At 39.2% G+C, this 25135-nt stretch overlaps 1 protein-coding gene across 1 annotated transcript in view; it reads right to left on the bottom strand.

The window, feature by feature from the left end:
- Nucleotides 1-3599: 3599 nt before the first annotated feature.
- exo1 (exonuclease 1) overlaps nt 3600-25135 on the bottom strand; it is a 30462-nt gene continuing 8926 nt past the window's right edge. The window contains exons 6-15 of the mRNA XM_051919200.1: nt 23082-23215; nt 22470-22682; nt 21463-21650; nt 17687-17783; nt 16089-16311; nt 15647-15908; nt 12583-13150; nt 10008-10100; nt 6545-6741; nt 3600-4003 (exon numbers count right to left, since the gene is read on the bottom strand). Of these exons, the coding sequence (XP_051775160.1) occupies nt 3856-4003; nt 6545-6741; nt 10008-10100; nt 12583-13150; nt 15647-15908; nt 16089-16311; nt 17687-17783; nt 21463-21650; nt 22470-22682; nt 23082-23215 (2123 nt within the window). The 3' untranslated portion in view covers nt 3600-3855. The remainder of the gene's footprint in view (nt 4004-6544; nt 6742-10007; nt 10101-12582; nt 13151-15646; nt 15909-16088; nt 16312-17686; nt 17784-21462; nt 21651-22469; nt 22683-23081; nt 23216-25135) is intronic.

The raw sequence follows: 25135 nt of genomic DNA, 5'->3' as shown, positions 1-25135 counted from the left end.
AGGACAAAGAGTAGATGACAAAGTAGAATGTTGTAAAGAATTCAAAAATGTTGGTGCAGTACACATGCAGAGCAGGTTAGAGATAATGGAAGTATGAAAATTCAAAAGTCTCCAAAAAATAATAGTAAATATCGCATTAGCACAAATAAATGGAAAATATTACTCGGTGAAATAACGGAACAGCGAAAAGAGATCGAATATATTGTTCAGATTTAAACTTTAAGTTGGAGACTTGTTGATCGTCTAACTCGTGTTGCCATCAGGGGAAAAAAAAGTAGTGTTTCTTCCCAATGAAGAGGCCTATCCACGAGAATTAAAAGATTTGTTGTTTGGTGAAAGTGAAATCCACATACGCTGTCACGCTTGGGTCACAGAGTTACACAGAAGATTTTAGAGACAGAAACGTTATTCAGACACTTCAAACAAACATAAGACTCTTTCAGGAGTAAATCGAACTCCGTGTGTAGTCGGAGGGGACAGTTCCGTCTCTCAATTAAAAGAATAGAAAATCTTCCTCTTCATAGGGGTGCGCCTCGGGAGCGGGACCCCCCACAGGAGCAGAGTATGTCTGGGGGAGAAGACAGACAAGGCAGTGAGACAAAAGGACAGCTGCTGTACAGGCTTTTAAATGTTCGAAGCGCTGCGCGAGATGCTGATCACATGGCACGGCAGCAGCAGCGAGCCAGCAGCTGATCGAGCAAAGAGGAGGTAAAAAAAAAAGCTGTATTTGTTTCCCATTGTATCACCGTTTAAGAGGGGGTTTCAGAGGAGCGGCCGTGTCTCCTTGGGGTACTTTAGCCCCCCTCTTCACAACGTGAGCGGCAGAGACGCAAAGTGGCTGGTACATAGTGCAGGGTGTGGAGGGTTGGCGAGCAAAGCAAGCAATAAGAACTGTGCTTAGGAAAATCATGCATTTCTGCCAACCAGCAGTTATGAGAAGTACGCCTGCAGGTATTTGATGCGTCTTTGATATTTGGATAAAAGTTTATTCACATGGTCAATAAATGATTGCATTATAATCTTGTTAGCCCAGTTAATGGCTCTCTCTTTATTTAAATACAATTGTAATCTGTGTGCCCATTTGCCAATCACACAAAAACAGCTGTATCGATTTCTTACAAAATTGTGACATGCAATGCCACTGTTTCAACTTAAAATATATGGCATATCAGAGAGAGGGGTATAATGATGGGGCCAACCCAAAAACCAGCACCAACAAAGAGGACTACAATTCCCATCAGGCATCAGGGATTCTCCGGAGTTGACGGGAGGACACGGTTCTCCACACTCACAAAGCTATTTTTACTAACCAATGTGAGTTGTCATCTAAGACTGCAGACACAGCATTTTTGCCTCAACTAATCTGGAAAATAATGTCATTATCTTGCTGGATTACAGCTTTTATCTAAGAGTGTGTCACTGTAAGTTGCATTTCACCACGCTGTTTCTGTTTATTTTCATCTGGACCTTTATGGTCCAAAAGGGGTGCACGGCGTTGCCAAACCCTTAAGGAGTAATGTTCCTTTCCTTCACCACCCCAAACTCTAAAAACACCTTTTTTAAGTAGGTTTTACAAAATTACATACAAAAGCAAATTAAGCATCAGAGTCACAAAACTGTGTTAAAGGAAACTCTGCTATTTCGCTCACCATCACCCATGCTGGCCAAATATGCAGACAGGATTTTCATTGCACTGTGTACACGTGACAATAGCTCTGAAACAAACTGACGAGACAGCATTTTCCATCAAAGCAAACCCTTACATTTTTTAAAAAGTTCAGAAGATGGTAGAAAGACAACAACCGAGGACGATGTTAATATGTTTTACTGATTAGAACACTCTAGACGAGAACAGGCCATTCAGCCCAACTTATTTCTTCCAAAAAACATTTGAATTTTGAAAGTCCCTAAAGTCCTACTGTCTACCACGCTACTTGGTTGCTTATTCCAAGTATCTTATCGTTCTCGGTGTAAAGAAAAACTTCCTAATGTTTGTGCGAAATTTACCCTTAACAAGTTTCCAGCTGTGTCCCCGTGTTCTTGATGAACTCATTTTAAGTCAGTCTCGATTCACTGGACTAACTCCCTTCATCATTTTAAACACTTCAATCCTGTCACCTCTTAATCTTCTTGATGGCAGACATCATTCAAGTTCATTTTATGACGAGCCACCTATTATTTTAGTCTTTGACGCCAAAATGTTAAGTCAACATTGAATGACTCCACTTTGAATCATCTTTATAACAGCATTACCAATTACCGCCACTGGTGCCTTCTCCTACAATAATATGGAGACCTGCCGTGATACCTGCAAACTCCAGCTTCCCCTCCCAGCCCCCCTACTGTAGATACTTTCCACAGTCTGTGAATGAAATTGTTCAACAAGCCATCCAAATTTATGAATGTGGGATGAGACTACAATAGAGAGATAGAGAGATAGATAGAGAGATAGATAGAGAGAGAGAGATAGATAGATAGATAGATAACTTTATTAATCCCAATGGGAAATTCACATTCTCCAGCAGCAGCATACTGATACAATAAATAATATTAAATTAAACAATGATAATAATGCAGGTGAAAAACAGACAATAACTATGTATAATGTTAACGTTTACCCCCCCGGGTGGAATTGAAGAGTCGCATAGTTTAGGGGAGGAACGATCTCCTCAATCTGTCAGTGGAGCAGGACATTGACAGCAGTCTGTCACTGAAGCTGCTCTTCTGTCTGGAGATGACACTGTTTAGTGGAAGTAACGTTGATGGTTGAAACTCTGCAAGAAATGTCCACAATTATGGAGTCCAACTAAACACAAAAGGAACAAATTCTTGACTCATGAGAGCAAAGACATTGATAGAGGGGTAGTGTGGGTGACAAATTAGACAGACAGATATAACAAAAGGGTTAAAATTTAAAAAACAAACACATCAATATTTGCTTTCTTACCGTAACTCAGCGTTTCTCAACCTTTAAGTATTTGTGACCCGAGTTTTCATTACAGTTTTAATCGCGCCCCCCTAAGGTTTTTTTGAAAGGAGCCCACTAATACCAATTTGTTCTTTCTTAATTAATGATATACAGTATCATAGATGCATATTTTATTATACCTATTTAACGTTTATCGACATTTACAGTGCATCTGGAAAGTATTCACAGCGCATGGGAATTTTTTTATTTTAATAAATTTGCAAAAATCTCAAGTAAACTTTTTTCACGTTGTCATTATGGGGTGTTGTGTGTAGAATTCTGAGGAAAAAAATGAATTTAATTCATTTTGGAATAAGGCTGTAACATAACAAAATGTGGAAAAAGTGATGTGCTGTGAATACTTTCCGGATGCACTGTATCTAACTCTATATTTATTTTTCTAGCATCAGAATGTAGTTTAAGTTAATTTGTTTTGGTTTCAATAGATGTATTTTTCATATTTTTGATTCTTGTTTTCTTTTTTTCACATCTTCGCGGGTGCGCCCCACAGTTTAAGAACTGCTGCCGTAACCCATTATACAAAAATACCCGGGCAATGCCAGGTACTTTGACTACTGTAAGTATTTGTGTGTATATTATATACAGTATAAATGAAATGTACTAAAGTAACTCTTGCTTACTGTACACATTTTATTTTCATAATGCTTGCAAAAACAGTTTATTTCTAATACAAAAAAAAAGCAAATATCTATAAGCTCTATTTACAGATAAAAATAATCTGCCATTACCTGCAGCTCTGATGTAAACATAGATAGGACTAAACTTGTATTCTTAATTTCCAGGTGGAAAAGTAAAAACTTAACCACAGCTCAAGATCTTCAGTGAAAAGCACAACCACTCATCCTGGCTTGTGTTCGTCACCAACATTACGAGCAGAAAATGGCTCTCTGAACATCTCGGCACTCTGGATTGTTGAAGATATCCTTATCGGTTTCTGGAGTGAGGGCTGGGATGTTGTCCTTAACTGGAGACATGGGTTTGGATTTTTTTGGAGAGGCGATTTTTTCCTTTTCTCTGCAGGTACAAAATATACATTGAGCATTAGACGCACAGCCAATAATGACATGAAGTGTTTTAAACGATGGTTTGCATCATGCACAATCCTCAGGAAGTGATTACAACTCAGTCATGCATTATTACTGTACATAATAAATTTAGAATTGAATGAGTATATTAGTCATTCAGGATTGTATTTATAGATATTACCCAGCCAGCTCTTGCAGATCATCGTTTGAGGGGCTTTCCCATGATTTATTGATGACCTTTTATAGAAAGGTTTGAGGTCAGAAGTCAAGATGTCTGTCTAGAGTCCCTTTTATAAACACAGGCATAAGGTTAAAAAAAAAAAAAAAAAAAAAAAAAAAAAGTGGAGTTTTTATGAACTTTTGTATTACATGAGGAGAAACCGCCACTCAGGACAGAGCTGCCTCTAAGCACATTTCAATAAATGGGGGCTTAAAACCATTTGTATCACTCCATCGTTCTTCTTAAAACATAATTCTCACACTGTGGCACTTCTATAAATAATAAAATATTATTTCAGTAATCACCACTCAAAACCTTCACTTTAGCTGTTGGCTGATAAGATTATTTTTGCGCAAGCTGTCTGAATAAAGATATCAGACATAACAGGGTCTGTAAAGTCAGTTCTAGAGAGTTGCAGTGGCTGCAGGTTTTTGTTCCAACTCGATTATTTAACTAAACACAAGTCCTTACCCTAACAAGTCTTACTAAATTTTATGGCTTGTTAAGTGTTTTTATTCGGCCATGTCAGGTCATTCTTATATCAAATCCAGTGATATCTTCCAAATGAGAACTGCTGGTTCCTTTGTTATTTGCGTCTTATTGCTAACAGGAGTCCATTAAAACAGTGAATGCAACGGTTTAAGACTAAAACAAGCAGTAAAGGGTGAGGAATCTGAACAAGTGAGACCACTACAATGAAGCAGAAAAATGCTGCTTAAGTAATACGTGTAGCAACAGCAATAATGGAGTTCTGATTACAGTAAGACACTGGGTTGTTGCAAAAACCTGCAGCCACTACAGCTGTTCAGGATCAGCTGTTTAGACCCCTGAGATCTACAGCATTTACTGAAGAAAACTGCAAAGTAAGTTCAAATTCACTGCCAAACAGGAAGGAAGTGTCCGATAATTGAAAGATAGTCGAATGTAAATGAAGCCTCAGCTACACTTTTGTTTTTGGTTAAACATCACCACCTACTGGAAAGATTAGTGCAATTACAAGAGTCAGGACCCTTTCAACTGCTGTTCAATTTTGTCTTAAATTTAAAAAAGAAAAAAAGGATAATTTTAAACCAAAAAGTCTGAAAACTATACAGACTTTGGCTTCCTGCTGAGAAAATGTGACACAATATGAAGAAACAACATGAATTTTCCATTGGTAAAATAGGGCTAATGTTACTTGTATGTACAGTGTGTGTGTATATGATCTGCTCTTCACAAACTGAGGGCACCGTGGCGGATGTTAGCAGATTGCTGGCCAACCACAAAGCGTTACCTGGTAGGTAACCACCCACACTAACAGATTGTGACACAGACTTCGAATGCCGTGAATATATATATACCGGTATATATATATATATATATATATATATATATATATATATATATATATACATACACACACACACACACACACACACCACATACATACATACATACATACATACACATATATATATATATACATATACATTGTGGCAAGTGGCTGGGGGTGGTACCCAGCCGTCCCCCAGAAGGACTGGAGGAGGGCTTACACCTCCTCCAGACTTCAAGGGGGCGACCTCCCTGGTGGCTTTGGGGACCATGGGAACGGAGCTTAGAACCTCAACCCTATAAGGGCCTGTGGTCACTGCCAGGGAGCGCCCCAATGCCTGTGGAGCCCTGGCCCTCTGCCACACCCGGAAGTGCTGGGGGAAGAAGACCAGGGACACCCGGAGTGCTTCAGGGTGCACAGCTGGTACGAAGCTCATCAGGAGGCACCTGGAGAACATCCGGGTGTGTATAAAAGGGGCCGCCTCCCTCCATTCGATGGCTGGAGTTGGGAGCGTAGTTGGACAGAGTCTTGGAGGAGAGGAGTGGAGGTGGTCAGGAGAAGGAAAAGGCATTGTGAAAAAAGGCCTGGACTGTGGGGTGAAAGGGGTTGTGTGTGTGCACTTATATATAGTAATTTTAAATAAACGTGTGTTGGGTGATAAAACAATGTCTACCTGTCTGTGTCTGGGCTGTTTCCCACAACATATACGCATACATATATACACATACTGTATATACATATACACATACATATACACTACATATATACACATACATACATATACACGCACACACAAAATGAAAACATCAAAGTTTTCTTTTTTTCTTATCATTACAAAAGTAAGAAAGTTAAGAGCTTTTAGACAAGAACAGGCCACTAAGCCCAACACAGCTTGCCAATCCTTGGTATCCTTTGAGAGGGCTTACCTTTAGGCTGAACCCCTCCTCAGCCATTTTGACTGTTAAGCTGCCTAGTCAGTTGTTACTGTTAATACTTACTTTTTATATTCAAATTTTTTCCACAGGTGGCTGATTGTGATCTGCAGGCTGGGGTGGTTCTCGTCATTGGTTAATGATTTCTTCTTTTGTAGTGCAGACACCTTTTTACTGAGGCCACTGGCTCTAGCTGGGCCCAGAGTTTTACTTTTATGTGAAGATGGAATGGCTCCTGGGCTGACTCTCTGCAATCCAGGTGCCTGGAATGTTAACAGAAAGCTTTACTAGAATTTCAAAGGGAGAGCAAAATCCTTGAGGGGAGAAAGATGATGGAGTCAGTCAACAGTCCAAAGAAAAATAAAATTGGCTTTACTTTCTCTTTTATGTGTCATTCTGAAAACAAGCTTGCTAGGTAAACTGGTGTCTAATTTTCAAACAACCAATGCTGCCTCATGGATCAGCTATGCAATTGGTTGAATTCCCATTCGAATTCCCATTCCTCCCATGCCCAGGTACTCCAGTTTTCCTCCTACATGCCAAATATGTGTGTTCGGTAAATTGGGTATTAAAAATTAGTCCACGTTTGGTGTGTGGGTGTGTGTGGACCCTGTGATGGAATGGCACCTCCTCCAGGATTTAAACAAGTCTGAGAAAGTTACGTTATGTAATTATGTATGTTTGTCATGTACTGTGTGCTATACAAAATCTTAGGGGGAAATATGAAAAAAAAAAAAAAAGAAATCCATAAACTTCACCATTACATCTTAAGTAAAAAATAAGAAATAACAACAGTAAAATCAGATCATATGAATTTCAAAGTTCTAGATCATCAACCATTTACTGCAAAATATGGGCACTGTGGGTGAAAAACAAAAGTGTTCCTTTGAGTTAAACATAGGACCAGCACTGATATTTAATACGAATCTTGAATTCACAGCATGCACAAGCAGAATCTAAACTTTGATGCCCCTCTATGAGGGTTTTGCTGACAAAAATGATATGACTAGCTATGGGATTCAGAAAACAGTGTGAAAGTTTGTGATGGTACCATCTGTTGGAATGACAAATGCAATGTTTTATCGCTAACAATGTTTGTGATCTCCATCTGTTGGAATGACAGAGACATTAGCAACCAAATGGACATACAGACAAACACTTATCCTTCAATTAAGGTGGATGACTGTGTGTTTCAAATTAAATACAAACATCTTAAAAACAGGGTGGCACGGTGGCGCAGTGGGCAGCGCTGCTGCCTTGCAGTAAGGAGACCCGAGTCCTCCCTGCATGGAGTTTGCATGTTCTCCCCGTGTCTGCGTGGGTTTCCTCCAACAGTCCAAAGACATGCAGGTTAGGTGCATTGGCGGTCCCCAGTGTGTGCTTGGTGTGTGTGTGAGTGCGCCCTGCAGTGGGCTGGCGCCCTGCCCGGGGTTTGTTTCTTGCCTTGCACTCTGTTGGCTGTGATTGGCTCCAGCAGACCCCCGTGACCCTGTACTTAGGATATAGCGGGTTGGATAATGGACGGATGGATCTTCAAAACATCGTGCTTACAATACAGACCAACGAGCATAGAAGACCAGGGGCCACTCTTGAGCCATTTTCCATTGAAGTATCACACAAGCAGCCCTTTCCTCTTGGTCAAACCCCTGGTTTCTATTCTTGTCTAACTCTGCACACAAATTCAGTTTCATAGATACCGGCACAGACCACTTACAGGTTCAGGAACGCCCTTTGGAAGTTTTCAGGGACGCCACTACAATACAGTCAGACATTTTTCTGTACACAATTTTTTAACTATCATGCTATGAATAAAATAAAAGGTGATAAAATAGTGTATAGAAAAGGTTAAAACCTACATCCTCAATGCTGTCAAAATTGTTTTTGAAAAATAAATAATTATACATGCTAACAACTGTGTGATATGGTAAAAGAGTGGTCTTTGATTTTGGCTAGTCTGCATAGTACAAAATGTGTTAAGTGTCGATGGCTGGTTTGATTACTGATTAACACAGAGATCTACCTGAGATTGTTAGAATGCGCATTTTCATTTTGTAATTTTGAACCTTATCACTTTAGATCAGTCCTGGAGAGCTACAGTGGCTGCAGGTTTTCATTCTAACCCTTTTCTTAATTAGTGACCAGATTTTGCTGCTAATTCTCTCTTTGCCTTAATTTTAATTGATGCACAACTTAAGACTCGGCCACCTTAATTATTTCTTTTTTCCTTAATTAGCAACCAAACAATATTAAGACACAAAATGTACCAACACACAAACAGCAACCTGCGTCCATCACACAATAACTGAAAATAAAAGAAAGGTGAAGGCCTCAGTAATGTTGATTTGCTCAGGCTCAGGCCCACAAAACATTTTGATGGCCAGCGCTCTTAAAAAAAGAAAATCAACAGTTTTGGAAATGTCTGTCAAGGCAGAATGAATGCGCGCCATGGAATTAAGTAACGGGTTTAATTAGCAATGAGAATTGGCTTCAAATTAAGTAACTGAATGAAGTGAAGTTGGTCGGAGTTTGAGGCACCAACTTAGTTGCTCATCTGTTGGCTCACTTCATATCAAACTTATGTTTAGGTGCCGTTTAAGGAAAAAAGAATCAATTCAGCGTTCAAAGTCTCAAGAAAAGTCAATTAAAATAAAGGGAAATACAGTAATCCCTCGCTACTTCGCGGTTCACTTTTCGCGGATTTTATATGTAAGCATATCTAAATATATAACGCGGATTTTTTGCTGCTTCGCGGGTTTCTGCGGACAATGGGTCTTTTTACTTCTGGTATTTGCTTCCTCAGTTGGTTTGCCCAGTTGATTTCATACAAGAGATGCTATTGGCGGATGGCTAAGAAGCTACCCAATCAGAGCACGCAGTTAAGTTCCTGTGTGCTGCTGATTGGCTCAGCAACGGAGTGCTGCATTAACCAGGAAGTCTCATCTCACTCATTCAGCATTAACGTGCTCTTGCTACTGCATTCAGGGGATTATCACCTTCATCGTCATCATTTTTACTGCGCAGCATATTCATCACCATCATCACGTCATATATAGCTACGTGTACTTCGCTGTACAGTAAGTGTAAACTTATCTACCGATTTCATATTGCTTAGCAGTTGTCCCTGTTATTAATAGAGTAAAAGGTGGGTTGTAAACAATACAGGGAGGGTTTAAAAACGTCCAAATACACGTTAAATAATTAAATAAATATGGTGTCCCTACTTCACGGAAATTCAGTTATCGCGGTCGGCCTTGGAACCTATCTCCCGCGATAAGTGAGGGATTACTGTAGTTAATTAGCAGCAAAAACGGGTCACTAATTAAGAAAAGGGTTAGAATGAAAACTTGCAGCCACAGTAGCTCTCCAGGACTCCAGGGTGTGATAAATAACAGGGAAAATGTTCATCTTGTGAAACAAGGCCCATGGTAAATGTACTAAAGGGTTGCCATTTGATATGATTCTATAAAATCATACTGTATATGACTTGTGCATACTTTTTACTTACTAATCATTTCTTACAAAAACATACCTTGAGTTTTGCCACACTAGAAGTCTTTTCAGCCCCAAGTGGAGAGTAAGCGGAGTTTTCACTGGCATCCATCTTTTGACTAGAATTCAGATCCTGAGAACGACACGATGTAGTCAGCTCATAAAAACGTAGAGATTTGAATAAGGAGCAGTTGAAGAAATTAAACATGGAACAGCTTTATGATTTAAAGGTGCATATATTTAAAAAGTAAAATAACTATAACTTGAAAGGTATGCATAAATTTGCTGTAAATATAAATGTACAGTATAAACATCTACAATTAAAAAATGAATATTGTACATATAGACATACACACTGTACTCACAGCTAAGAAGAGCACACATAAAGCTTTTCATCACTTGAATTGGCTCTCTATGAAAGAAATTTCAGTCACATGATATTGTTAAATGGTATTAAAAATGTTTATATATTCACTACAAAAGCATGTAATTATATTCTGTTATCAGTTGTTTTTGAATATGACTAACAAAAATATGTCATAAAAAAATTGAGATTATCCCTTTGATCAATTGGCTAGAGAATATAAAAATGCTCCAACTTTCAAACCATCTCACCAAGTCCACAAATGGACCCGCATGCTGCACCATTTTGATTTTTTTTAAATAAACACAGTGGGGGTATGCTGGTGCCTCCCTCAGTCCCCTCAGCATAGGAAGTATAATTATTTGGTAACCTGGGAACTGCCAAAAGCCGAAGTAGTGCAATAATAATAGTAGTAGTAGTAGTACTGTAACGAGTACCGTGACACTCCTACTGACCATGTCTGACCGGCATGCAACACAAGAGGAATGAGAATGTAATATAAAACAAATAAAATACATCAGTGATGTTCCAGGTGTCCTAAAACAAAATTACTAACAGATTGGCCACATTTTTACAGCCCGGCCATCTATTTCCTGTCCTGCTTATTACGTTTACCTGTATAACAATTCTCCAAATTTTTAAAGCAATTCAAAGGACTCAGTAAAAATGAAACGCACTTCCTGAAGCCAATTCTTATAACTCTGCTGCAGCAGCTCTGTGAATGACATGCATTTGGGGAAATGATCAGCAAATAACTGCAAAATAATTTAAGTGAAATGTTTCTACATCTTCTGTGCACGTTTTTAAAAGGTGATTTAATGATAAAGCAAATCTCTCTATCATAAAAAAAAATCTTGGAAGGAGACGAGACGTGATTGTCTCAGAGACACTTTCACGTCCCGCGAGACGAGTCTTCGTGCCAAGCGATGTAACCACACCCAGGGCCAGAAGCCCGGTGAGACAAGAGGTTATGCAAAGAGAGATTTGGAAAAGTCCTGCGTGGTTATTGTCAGACACATTTCTTGTAGAGAGAAAGAAGCGATATTCACTCACGGGCAGTTATACGTTGCGTCGTCACGATGAAAGTCCAAACACGGAATCAAAATTCAATGCGATATTGACGAAAAGGTAAATGCGAAAAGAGATCGAATATATGAACATAGGTGATATGACAGAAGTGCGCCGCGTGAGATGCAGATCACACGGCATGGCAGCAGCAGCCCAGCAGCTGATCGAGCAAAGAGGGGGTAAAATAAAAAAAAACTATGTGTTTCCCATTGTATCACCATTTAAGAGGGGGTGTCTGAGGAGTGACTGCGTCTCCTTGGGGTACGTGCAGCCCCCCTCTTCACAACGCGAACAGCAGAGATGGGGCGGGGGGGGTTATGTTGGGGAAGGAGGGCTGGCCAGAAGTCCACATGACCATCATCATCAGGTTCTTCCATGAATACTATAAGGACTGATTGAGGTCATTTATGTTTGGTAGAATACCTAGAGGGGGCTGGGTGGTCCTCCTGGCCAGGAACCGCTGCAGATTTTATTTTTTTTTTCTCCAGCCGTCTGTAGTTTTTTTCTGTCCTCCCTGGCCATCGGACCTTACTTTTTTTCCTATGTTAATTAGTGTTCCCTTATGCTAATTTTTATTTATTTTGTCTTTTTTCTCTTTCATCATGTAAAGCACTTTGAGCTCCATCATTTGTATGAAAATGTAATCTAGAAATAAATGTTGTTGTATTGGGGAATGGGAATTGTTGACCGAAGTGAGCAGGGGGCAAAGCCCCCTAGTTAATCACAAACAGAAAGTGACTCTGAAAGTTGGTCTTTTTACGTTTTACTTGTCACCAACAATTTAAACTTTTAAGCATTTTTGTAGCCTGTCCAAGAAGAGAAAGGCAAGCCAGCTGACCAAGATCATCCAACCATCATAACCGACTATTCTTCAAGATGGTGGTTAACTGAAATTTCCTTCTCCGATTCCGTGCTACTGACCTCTTCAGATTTATGTTAATGTGGCTTTACATACTCAGCGAGGTTCAATCTGTTGTAAAGTTAAAGGCAGCTTGTGCGTTTATGTATATAAATGTGGTATGGTTACGTGACTTACTGTTAGAGCTTTAGAGATGTAAATACATATACTGTAAATGCTCAAAGTGAAGATTGCAATACAAATATAAAGTGAATTTGCCTAACATAATTGAATTATTTGGGTGAAGACAAAAAAAAAAAAAAAAAAAAGCGCCTTAATGCTTACATCTGTTTTGGTCGTTTTTTGGGAAGCCTGTGAAAGTGTGATTTCCATACTGGAGGCCAGACTGCCCTGCGAGGACATTGGTTCTTTGACAGAAGAAAGAGAACTTCCACGGCTGTGACGACAAATATCAAAATCCTCATCGTCAGATTCACTCATTTGCAGACCATCATCCTTTCTCGTGTTGTTTGAATGTTTCAAGAAAGGAGACTGCTCCGATCTCTGGCTGCCCCGATAGACGGTGCCCTCCTTACTCCTCTGGAACTGCTGCAGTGTCAATAAAGCAGGAGAGCAATGCAACTTGGATTTCTCACACACATCTCCAGACCAACCAAAGACGCTTGTGCATTTGCTAGGTGATGAGTGACAGGAAGGCGGGGAGACTGGAGGACTAGATTCCTTTGGTTCGGATACACTGCTTTCTGCGTCTTTGTTTTCAAGTTCTATTAAAGTCAACAGGTCAGGAGATTCAGTGGAATCGTTTTTGTCCTCAACCGCCTGTTCTTCCAGTCTTGATGTTTTACTTTGTTTCCCTGTAGAATCAGCACGGGCACTCAAGTTGCAAAAAAACCTAAAATGGAGCAAGAAGAGAAAAAAATCATTTGTGTGGAAACACAATTTAGCCCAATTGCAGAAATACAGCAACATTTATTTCTATAGCACATTTTTCATACAAACAATGTAGCTCAAAAACAGGATGAAGAAGACAGAAAAAAGACAAAATAAATAAGAATTAAAATTAGGGAACACTAATTAACATGGGATAAAAGTAAGGTCCGATGGTCAGGGAGGACAGAAAAACCAAAACAAAAACTTCAGACGGCTGGAGAAAAAAATAAAATCTGCAGGGGTCTCCGAGGCCACGAGACCACCCAACCCTCTCTGGGGCATTCTACCTAACATCAATGACATTAATCAGTCCTCATGGAAGAACTTGATGATGACGGTCATTTCGACTTCTGGCCTTTAATCTATCAATGGAGGGACATACAACATAACAATAAATATAATGTTGAACATCTCCTCAAATAATCTTCAACAAATCAATTCTTGCGACTGTATCCGTTACAGCAACGGTAAAAACAAGAAATGTCGATTCACTCCCACTGTTGAGTATATGAGTAGTAAATGAACAGGCCAAAGCACAGATATCAGAGTAGACTGGCCAAAAAACAACAAACAAGTGCAAGACTTTGTATTTAATGGCTTATCATCGTAGGTTCACACAGCCACCTTCACTAAAGACGTACAGCACTCTCACCAAATGTATAAAGAAACTGGCACAAAATTGCAGGCAATGCATTTCTGAACCTTAACAGAGCCGTATGCGTGGTATTCATTTTAATCTCCTTTTTGTTTTATATGCAGACTCATCTGAATGTTGTCAGAGAAGAAGAATATGCTAACTGTGTCTTGGCTGAAATGCAGGGTTCCACTGCTATGAAACTAGACGGCATGGTGGTCATATGGGCAATGGCGTACCTCAGGCACTATCCATTGAGACAAAGGAATTTACGAAGTATGCCTTTTATTATTTATTTTTATGACCACCAAGAAATCTCACCAACTGTTCCAAATTCTCACAGCAATCACTATGTGCTCCACAGACAGAATTCTTTCCCCAAGGATGGCGATATGAAGCACAAACCAATATTACATTTTTATTTCTTCCTCCAATTAAGAGGTGATCCCTGATTTTATCCCGACCCTAAATTTCTAGTCAATTGTGATTCTCATTTCACAGACAGTTTTGTTTGGATGACCCCGTGATCAGCACAATTGAATGTAATATGTGTAAGGCTCATCCAGACATAATAATAATTTACATTTAAATAGCGCTTTTATAGATCATTTATGTTAGGTAGGATGCTTAGAAGGGGCTGGGTGGTCTCATGGCCTGGAACCCCTGCAGATTTTGTTTTTATTTTTATTTTTTTCTTCGGCCGTCTGGAGTTTTTTGTTTATTTTTTCTGTGCTCCCTGGCCATCAGACCTCACTTTTATTCTATGTTCATTAGTTTTGCCTAATTTTATTTTTTATATTTTGTCCGTTTTCTCTTTCTTCATCCTGTAAAGCACTTTGAGCTACATCATTTGAATGAAAATGTGCTATAGAAATAAATGTTGTTGTTGTTTTCTCACTACTCAAAACACTTAGTGAGTGGGGAGCCACTTCAACCACAATTAATGTGCAGCATCCACCTGGATGATGCAATGGCAGCCATTATTGCGCCAGTATGCTCACCACACATGAGCTGTTAGGTGAGGAAGTGGTGAGTGAGACAGTCAATCAGTGACAGGAGATGATTAGGGGACCAGAATGACTAGGCTGCAGTGGGCATTTTAACCAGGATATCGAGATACACCCTACTATTAATGAAGGATGTCCAGGGATCTTTTATGACCACAGAGAGTCAGCACCTCAGTTTTATATCTCATCCAAATTACAGCACCATTTTTATATCAGAGTGTCCCCATCACTGTACTGGGGGCATTGGGATCCACTTTCAGAGCACAGGGTAAGCGCCCCCTTCTGGCCTCACCAACACCTCATCCAGCAGCAACCCAAGCTTTTCCTAGATGGTCTCCCATTCAAGTACTGGCCGGGCCCAAACATGCTTAGCTTCAGGTGGATGACCTGTTCTGAAGTGCAAACATTGCAGCCTTTTCAATTGACAAAATAAAAGAATTCATCTGAGCAGAAATCTATAAATGCAAATAAAAATAGAGGAGGAGGAGGAGATTAGGAGCAGGCGCTGATATAGCACATTGGCGCACCCACCACATGACAAACCACCTCAGGATCCTAGATGAGGACCCGAGTGCAGCCATGTGATGTACGGGTGACACCAGTTCAGATGGAATGGAACCAATGGGAGGTTTTTTTTACAGTGGCTGGAGTGCCAATTCCGCCACCAACACCCTGGGTGGAGGGCCTACATGCAGATTAACGTCATAGCTGAAAATATTCATTTTTAACAACAAATGTTTTAACAGGTCACTGCTAAAAAGGAGCCACTCTCTCCACTCTGATGTGCTCTGATATGATCTAATTATAAGAGACAAACCTGCTCTTCATTCCTGCCACACAAGGTTCCCCTTCCTCCTGATTTCTTCTCTGGAGTATAGTGGCAAATCTGTTTCGAATCTTAGGCTCTGGAGCGGGCAGCTTAGTCATAGAATCATCCTTAACAATGGCAGAGGTAGAAGTAGATGTATCTGCAGGATGGTCCTCCTGTTTCCCCAAGGCCTCACTCTGTTCATTCTTTACCTTTTTGTGAGTTGAGAAGCAATATTGGGAAAGAAGATCAGACTCAGAAACAGTTTCTTCTGTGGAGAGAGCAGTAAAATAATATTATTTAGCATGTTCATCTGCTGGTCTTTATAACCATCCACAAAGCATTACATAATATATTAAACCCAAATGAATCAAAAATGCTAAACAAAAATGAATTCCCTATAACAAATCAATCGGGGGCAGACTTTTCAGACACCATATTGAGATCCTACCTTCTCTGGGCCTTTTTACCAAGACCTTCCTGTTTGTAAGCTTTAACGCTCTGGTGTTGATAACCTTCTCTATCCCTCTCGTAGACGGTTTCTCAGACAATCTCATGGCCTCCGGTTTTGAAATATGATTATCTGAACAAGAATACTGTCGGCTCCATATGCTGAGTCCCCAGGACTTTTTGTCGTCATTTTCATTCCAGGTCCTGCTTTTTGGCTGCATGGGCTAAAAAAAAATAAAATAAATAAAAATAAATAAATAAATACATTCCAGAAGGTTATACAGCGTGTGGCTCACAAATGTTAACTATGAAATTCTTGTCTACTTGTTCCAACAGACCATGGTCCCCCAAAATGGCAGGCCTAGATACCTAAATTTGCAGCATATGTAAAAGATGAACCCTCAAGTAACAGGACTGTATAAATATCATGCAGATGCCATATATAGGAGTCCCACATTATATTTCTTATAGATATTGTGCAGATGGCATATTATTATATATATATATATATATATATATATATATATATATATATATATATATATATATATATATATATATATATATATATATATATATATATATATATATATATATAGTACAGTGGTGTGCAAAAGTATTCAATCCCCTTGAAAGTCGTCATAGGTTTCTGCATGACAAAAGGCTTGTGCATCAGTTTATTCATTTAGTACAGTATTTAGAATGTGAACTCTTCTGCTGTAACAATACATTTCCAAATTCAAAGTAAACCATTTCCTGCAGATATTTAACTGAAGAAGAAAGTGTTTGCGTAAGTATGCATATGTATGATGATTCGTAAGTATTGCATACAGTATAGTATACCAGACACACTCTTACTTTGTCTTGGACCTCTTGGTTGCAATAACCGCCTTCATTCTTTTGGGTATGTAAGTACAGACCAGTTTTGCACATCATTCAGGAGAGATTCTTCCCCATTCTTCTTGGCAGAAGTTACAGAGATCCTGTAGGATGGTGGGATGGCATCTCTGGACAGCAGTTTTCAAAAATAGTGTGACAGATTCTCTTGAAGTCTTCACGACTTTCAAAGGGATTGAATACTTTTGCAGGCCACTGTAAGGGTCCCACATTATACTTTCTCAGAACATGAAAGACCATCTTAGTAAAAACCAATACACGACTATGATATTAGAGGCCATAAACCCATTTTATAAACAGTTTGCTTAACCAGTGTACTTCTAGGGATGTAAGTGGATCGCAATCCCATTCAGAGAACCAGGAGACATTATATACAGGCTTGCATGAATTTTATAACGTGGAACACATTTGCAGGACAGCATCTATTGGCACAGTCTGGAATTACAAACTGCATTTGTTCAGCTGACACACAACCTTCAAGAGGTTTGGGGGAAAAAACATTTAAAAAGTAGGGCATGACATCAGAGAGCTAAGAGTTTCCTGAATTAGCTACAGCACTTGAAAGCAGAAGGTTTACGTGTTTTGTTAAAGGCAGCAGGAAAAAAAAAATGTAGATTGTCTGCAGTACAAAAAAAAGGAGCTGGCACTGGATGGACATCCTTTAAATTTGGTTATTAATCAAACAAGCATCTCAAATCTAACCTGTGCAGTATCGGGGTTGAAGTTGTCGATCCTTTCCATATTTGAAACATCAACATTTCCAAGAGCAACCTGCAAAGCAGCCTTATCCCCAATATTACTAGAATCACCAAATTAAGGAAAAGAAGTTCAATTCATAATGAAACAGTAAGCACATTCTTATCATTATTTTGAAATTAATGCAACAACAAACAATGACTATAACAAAGACAACAAAATCTTTTAAATAACTGGCTCTGCGCAGAATACACACCACTGAAAACTAACATCAACTAAAATGGGACATAATTTTAGAAAGGTGCACCAAACAAGCAAAGCATTGTAGGAAATTACAAAGGGCCTCAATTGTTCAGCAAGCAGGTTAGACAGACTTCTTACGGTCATTAAGCTTTCATGTTTAATATGCTATGAGCATGGGAAAGGCACTAGGTTTTATTTATTACTATGAATAATTGTCCACTGTTCAGAAACAGCATCTTCCGTATACTTTGTTTGCATACTCTTTTACCTTTGAAGTCTTTTTACTACGCTTATATTAACTTCACCTGTTTGTTGTCTGGTACAAATCTTGTAAATCGATATTTAACCCACTTCCTATTGTCCAAATGACTTGAAATTTTGCACACTTACTTCTGATGACAATACATGAATAAATAATCAGTTTCACTAATTGATCAATTAATCCATGTTAAAGAAATTAAATTTTCATATGAAGAATAGTTCAAGATTTTACCAATAAATGGCACTAGTAACAGATAGAAATATTATCCAATAGAAACAAACCCAAGACTACACCTGTATATACATACATACATACATACACACTACTTTTTAAAAACCATGCTTATATTAACTTAAAAAGTGTACTAAAAAGTAAAAAATAAGTCTGTCATACATCACTCGTAAAATAAAAGCATGGGCACTTTTCATCAATCAACATTCAAAAAACACTTCTTAAAATCTTAGCAAAAGCTCCCACCTTCCATCCATCCAGTATCCAACCCACTATATCCTAACACAGGGTCACGGGGGTCTGCTGGAGCCAATCCCAGCCAGCACAGGGCGCAAGGCAGGAACAATCCCGGGCAGGGCGCCAGCCCACCGTAGGGGACACACACACACACACCCCCAGCACACACACTAGGGACAATTTAGAATCGCCAATGCACCTAACCTGCATGTCTTTGGACTGTGGGAGGAAACCCACGCAGACATGGGGAGAACATGCAAACTCCACGCAGGGAGGACCCAAGTCTCCTTACAGCGAGGCAGCAGCGCTACCACTTCGACACCGTACCGCCGCGTCCACCTTTTTAACTTAATATAAGTGTGGATTTTAAAAAGTATTTTTTAATATATATATATATATATCTTATTCATTTGTCATTGTGTTTTATTTTTCATCTCTTTCCATCCACTGTATATTTTTGTTCTTATGCAACCTGACAAAAGTGGCCTAGTTTGTAAGAAAGCCAGCACTGAAGATCGGTATTGTCAAGTTCCCTAAATGTCTAGGTGAGCTCGTCTGCCATTAGAAGGCAAGGCATCAGACTCATCACAAAAGTCTGATCAGGGTGACCTGAGAACAGTTGTACTGTTGTAACAGTAAACCAAGAGCAAGTTAAAAGCATGCATTAATCCATCTCATACACAATACTAGGAGTTTGAAAATGGACAAGTTCTTGGTAGTCACTAACAGCCACAGACAACATAGAGTATCAAACACCTGGTTGCCGTTTGGATATGATAGTAGGTTGACTCAGGCAAAATTGCAAACACATGGGCTTTTACCCCCCTTGCAAAACATCTCTTTTGATGGTAGCCCTTCATGCATTTATTCCGAAATGGGAAGACTGTGCTACAGACCATCAGAGCCCTTTCCATAGTTCTCCGTGGCCAAGAATAATGCCTTTGACCATCAAATGGACGAGTCACAGAGTTGAGGCTCAATTCACAGTGTGTGCTCTTAACAACTCCCAGTCATCATCCGCGTTTGTACCGCTGGCTGTCTATTGCAGAGGGTGTCCAACTCCAGTCCTGGTGGGCCACAGGGGCTGCAAGTTTTCATTTGAACCCCATTCCAAATTAGTGAGCAGTTTTCACTGCTCCTTAACTTTCTTTTCCCTTCATTTTTATAGACCTGTTTTTAAGGATTCAGCCCTCTGAATTGATTCATTTCCTCACTGCATGTCAGCAAAACAGAAATGAGATGTGAAGCAAGCAAACAGATAACCAGCTAAAAAGGGGCTTCAAACTCTGGCCAATTTCACTCCAACCAGTTTCTTAATGAGAAATCGATTCTTGCTGTTAATTAAACCGGTTCTTTAAATCCATGGCTTGTTGCTGCTCTCAGTTTGCATCAGCGGACATTTCCAAAACTGTTGATTTTTCCGTTTTTTCTAATAACACCATCAAAATGTTTGGGGGACCTGAGCAGATCAGCCTTACTGAGACCTTCACCTTTCTTTATTTTCAGATACTGTGATTACTGTGTCTCATTATTGCTTGGCTGCTAAATAAGGAAAAAGAAACAACTAAGGGGTCTGAGTCAAATTAAAATGAATTCAAAATTAGTTAATTAGCAGCAAAACTGGTCACTAATTAAGAAGATGGTTAGAATGAAAACCTGCAGTCACCACGGCCCACCAGGACTGGAGCTGGACACCCCTGGTCTGTTGGGTTATCCGATACCTACTGCTCATCGGATGCTGATGACCACTGCATCTGCATATGGAGGATGGAGTGAACCAGACAGCGTGTTTTCATAACATTGCCAGAACAGCACAGTTCCATCACTATGTCAGCTTGTCACAAGCACAATGGCCATGAAATGACTAAATGTGCACTTATAACATTTCTGGATTGTGAATTACAAACAGCTGCATATGGAAAGATTACAATATTAATATAACAAACCAAAGATGATATCTTATATATAAAGCAGAATGTAACTGTGTATGTTATCATCCGGTTGATGCTTAGTAACCACAAGGGGGCCCCAAACACAACAATACACACCAGTCCACAATATAAGAATATAAATACAATAAAGAGTTTTTATTCCACAAAGCACTTACTAATGAGCACCTCTCCAACAATTAGCCACAATCTTATATATAAAGCAGGCTGTAACAATCTGGTGGTCTTGTATGGATGTTATCATCCAGTTGACGCTCGGAACGTTTCTTGTGTGCTCTGTAAAAGCAACTGACAGTTTTATCATAAAAAATCCCTAGTATTATTTGTCATTTAATATTTGTTTTTGTTAACTATATTTTCATCTTGCATTATTCTTATTGTAACAATGTTGTAGTGGTAATAGAATTAAATCAACCTAATAATATTAATTGACTTTTTTTTTTTCCTCATCAAAAATTCTGCATGTAAAAACTTATTACTACACCACAAAACAAAAATTAATCTGTCAAGTTGTATTTTTTTTTTTTAATTATATTTTTATCATCCAGTTGATGCTTGGAACGTTTCCGGTGTGCTCCATAATTATATTTTTCTCAAATAAAACTTTATTTCCCTCCTGGGCACTGCTGGCTATTTCAGCTAGTCATTTATAATACAGCACATGTAAACTATGGATGTCTTTTCTATGAAGCAATTTTTGGGAAAGATATTTTTTTAACGAAAAACAAAGCATGTGTTGAAATTCAAGATTTTTTCCACTTGCTCCACTTACTTTCAATTCACAATAATAATGACAAATGAACTACTGAAGTTTTTAAAATGAATAAATGATTTTATCTTATATTTATCACAAAGGATACTGGCCAGCATAGCCCAGAGATTTGGGGTCAATGTCGTCTGCGTAAGGATTGAGTGGCACCAGCTTCCTGGAAAGCGGATCAAACACCAGCTGATATAAAAAAGTGTTGTTGGCCTTGTTAAATCCTTCGATGTATTCGTCTGGTACCGTCACATTCATCTTTAGATACTGGCCGATTTTCTTTATAACCTGAAGGAAAAAAAGAAAAAGCATCTTACTTTACTTCATTTTATTGATTCAGCCATTTACTTTCATATACACTAAGTCCGACTCAGAAAAACAAGGAGCCGATGCCGAACCCGATATGTAAAGGCACAAGGTAAGACAACTGTTAGTCAGAGGGGGCACACAAACATATTCAGCCCAGGGTAGTTTAGAGTTACTATTAAAATGGAGTTAATCCGTTTGAACGCAGGAAGACCATGCAAATTTCACAAAGGTGGCTGTTATCAGACTCACACCAGGTAAGATCTGCAAGCACTTCCAGCTGAGTCACCAAGATTCCTCGTACATAATGAATATTGTGTTATACCTCATATTAAACTGTATATACTTTAATCTATAAATGAATTATTGAGGAGATTGAAGGACAGTAAGGTGGCACAGTAGTTAGTGCTGCAGTGTCAATAATCCAGTGTCCCGAGTCTGTACACCACCTTGTCTATAAGGAGTCTGCAGGTGGCAAAAGCTTGGTCAGTGGCAAACTCCACAGAAAGAACATTTTCTCTCTTAAAACCTGTGCTACTGGAATGGGCACCGGCCTTCTGAATTGGACAAAATAGTCTAAAATAGTGTATATGTGTGATATGTATGCTTAAAATTTTTATTTTGTTTTAAATTTTTATCAGCTATTCCCCAGAGGCATAAAAGTACAAATTTAATTTTATTACAGAACGGACACATGACAATAAACTTGATAGCATTCCAGGATTCCATACAGGATGATCCGGCAGTTTTGTTTTCGCTTTTAAAAGCGACAATTTGACATCGGACCCCAACTTCATTTACCTTTGCAATATCTGGATTGTTTGCCATTTTCAATAACTTGCACGCTTTAGCCAAACCAATCCCATGAATAGAAGGAAGGTAGTCACACCCAGAAAGGATGCACATATATCTAAACTTCTCCTCGGTAAATGTGTCTCCAAGTGGTTTGCATCTCCCAAGATGAGCCTGGTCAATCTCCAGGCCGTTGCCGTACTTGTCCATTTTCAAAAGGACCTTAAGGAGAATGAAAATAGATCAGCACTTATAGTTCGAAGCAGCCTTCAGAACTGATTGAGAGGGTTTGGAAATTAACTCTTTGTTTTTAAAAACATGACACTCTTTTTATTCTCAGTCTAAATATATATGTGTATTGTCATTGGAAATCTTCAAAATACAAACTCTTTTCACTAGTAAAACATTCCAACATTTTTTCTATCCCACCTGGAAATTAACAACCTCTTCATAATTTACCAAAATCCCATCCATTTTTATCAGTATGTGTTTCCCTTAAACTGACACATACTGTAATTTAAAACACTGCAAATTCAGACAAGTTGATGCAGTGTCATTTCCTTCTCACTTAATGTTTCATAAAGAGAAGTGGCTTCTTTTTATTTTTTTATATATAAATACCTTTTTACAGCCAAAGGCCAGAAGGTCAGAGTCCTCAGTTATAACTGCTTGTGCAATCCCATTCTTGTTTAGAAAGGCCAGCTGGGCATCAGCCTCATAGGGAGCAACAATGCTGTCAACGCCACGAGCTCTCGCTGCCTGTCAGGAAAAGCCAGTTTAATTATGAGAAGGTGTTTATCTTGACGGGGAACAATGCTGTACAGGTATCCTCCCATAATTTAACACATAATGACACATTTCTAGTAGATTAACGTCAAAACAACAACAGAGTGATTTGCACGACTGTTTCAGATTTAATAATAATACAAACTGCAGTCAATCAAAATACTGTAGATTAAATACAAGTGAATAGCCATTTTACAGCACAATACCATTTTCCAATCAAATATGATTAAGTAATTTTCAGTCATTCATTATTTTAAACTTTAATTTTTGGTGTTTTTTTTTTTTTTTTGCATCCTAGGGTTGTAGTTAGCTGGAGCAGAAGGCAAAAAACAGCCCAGCATGGGATGCCAGTCCACCACAGGTCTCACTGACACCCTTACGTTTCCCTATGTGCTCCAAAATATGAGGGGGAGTCAAGCTAAAGTTAGAAAACGAGATTTATTAGAATTGATCCTGTTATTTCTCAGTGGAGTCTCCATCCTTCTCAATGCACTTGTGCCACCTGCCTGAAAGTGCCAGCAGAATAAAAGGTTTTGTCTCGTCCTCACCACCACTTGTGCACCGCTTTCTTCAAGTCGTCATCTGTCTTGAATCGATGACCACCCAGATGCTTTTTTTAGCAGTCCAAAAAAGGTGGAAATCACACAATGCCAAATCTGCTGAAAAAGGAGGATGTGGAAATACCTCAGTTAACTTCAGTTTCTCCAGACAAGCCTTGGTGTTCTTAGCAGTGTGTGGGCAGCAAAAGGACCCCTTGAGACAGCAGTTTGCGCCGCTCCAATTGAAGAGCAGGCTTCACGTTGGTCTCCAGCAAGTCACAGTAACTTGCACTAGTGACTGTACTACCCCTAAGCGTGTGGTGTTCGACGATAACTTGGGTGCACGAGTGGTGGCGAGGACGAGACAAAACCTTTTATTCGGCTGGCACTTCCAGGCAGAAGGGAGGAGACGACACTGAGAAATGACATAATCGGTTTTGTGAAGGTTCGTCCATTTTCTAATAAATCCCATTTTCAAACTTTAGCTTGACTCCCCCTCGTTGGTTGGAAGTGCGAACTCCATTCTGATAGTGACTTGGAAAAAAAAAAGAAACCGAATTGGAGTGTCTGGAGACGAATGTACATACTGGAACACAGCATAATATTCTCAAATCAGGACAGCAGCACCAGCTATGAGGCAGGTAACAGCCCTGGGCACAGTGACTCTCCATATACACATTAGCCTCAACACTTAACATTTTCTTAGTGCCGCAAAGAAAGCAGCAAAATGTGGAAGCAGATTGAAATATCTGGTGTTTAAATGTCTGAAAAGACCAAAATGCATTCTAAAAATCCTAGAAATGCTGGAATCGGAGACAAACTTTTAAAAAGTTCAATTAATCAGATACATTCTGGAAATGTAAAAAAATAGAGCGGATATAAATTGATATTTAAAAAAATAATACTAACGGTGATAATCCTTATCCGGACAAAAAAAAAAACACTTCTTTCATTAAAAGAAAGAAATTCGCTAATAGCACTGATGATATGGCTGCATGCTTGCTCTTCGCTCAACTAGCATATAAAGCCAATGTCACATCATGCAGCTTTTAGTTGAGGGGTACGTCAGATTTGCCGACTGCAGTTATTAACCACGGCTCCAGACCATGTCAACTTTTATGACTTAACAACTCTGATTATACATGTGCGTTGACTTTCCAGCAGAGTCGTGCTCTTCCCTTTTTAGTTCAGGCAATAACATGCTGCCTGACAAAGCCAGTGCTCTACACAGGGTTAACAAGTATGGGGAGTTCAGCCACAGTCTCAACCCTTTTTTTCCCCCCTGTTTCCCACTCTGCTGTGGTACATAAAACTCAGGACTTTTCTGTATGTGACCAAAAAATACCTGCA

Source organism: Erpetoichthys calabaricus, chromosome 15, assembly GCF_900747795.2.
Source record: "Erpetoichthys calabaricus chromosome 15, fErpCal1.3, whole genome shotgun sequence".
Lineage (NCBI taxonomy): Eukaryota > Metazoa > Chordata > Cladistia > Polypteriformes > Polypteridae > Erpetoichthys > Erpetoichthys calabaricus.
The sequence above is the reverse complement of the archived record's forward strand: the minus strand, read 5'-3'. Positions and strand labels throughout refer to the sequence as shown.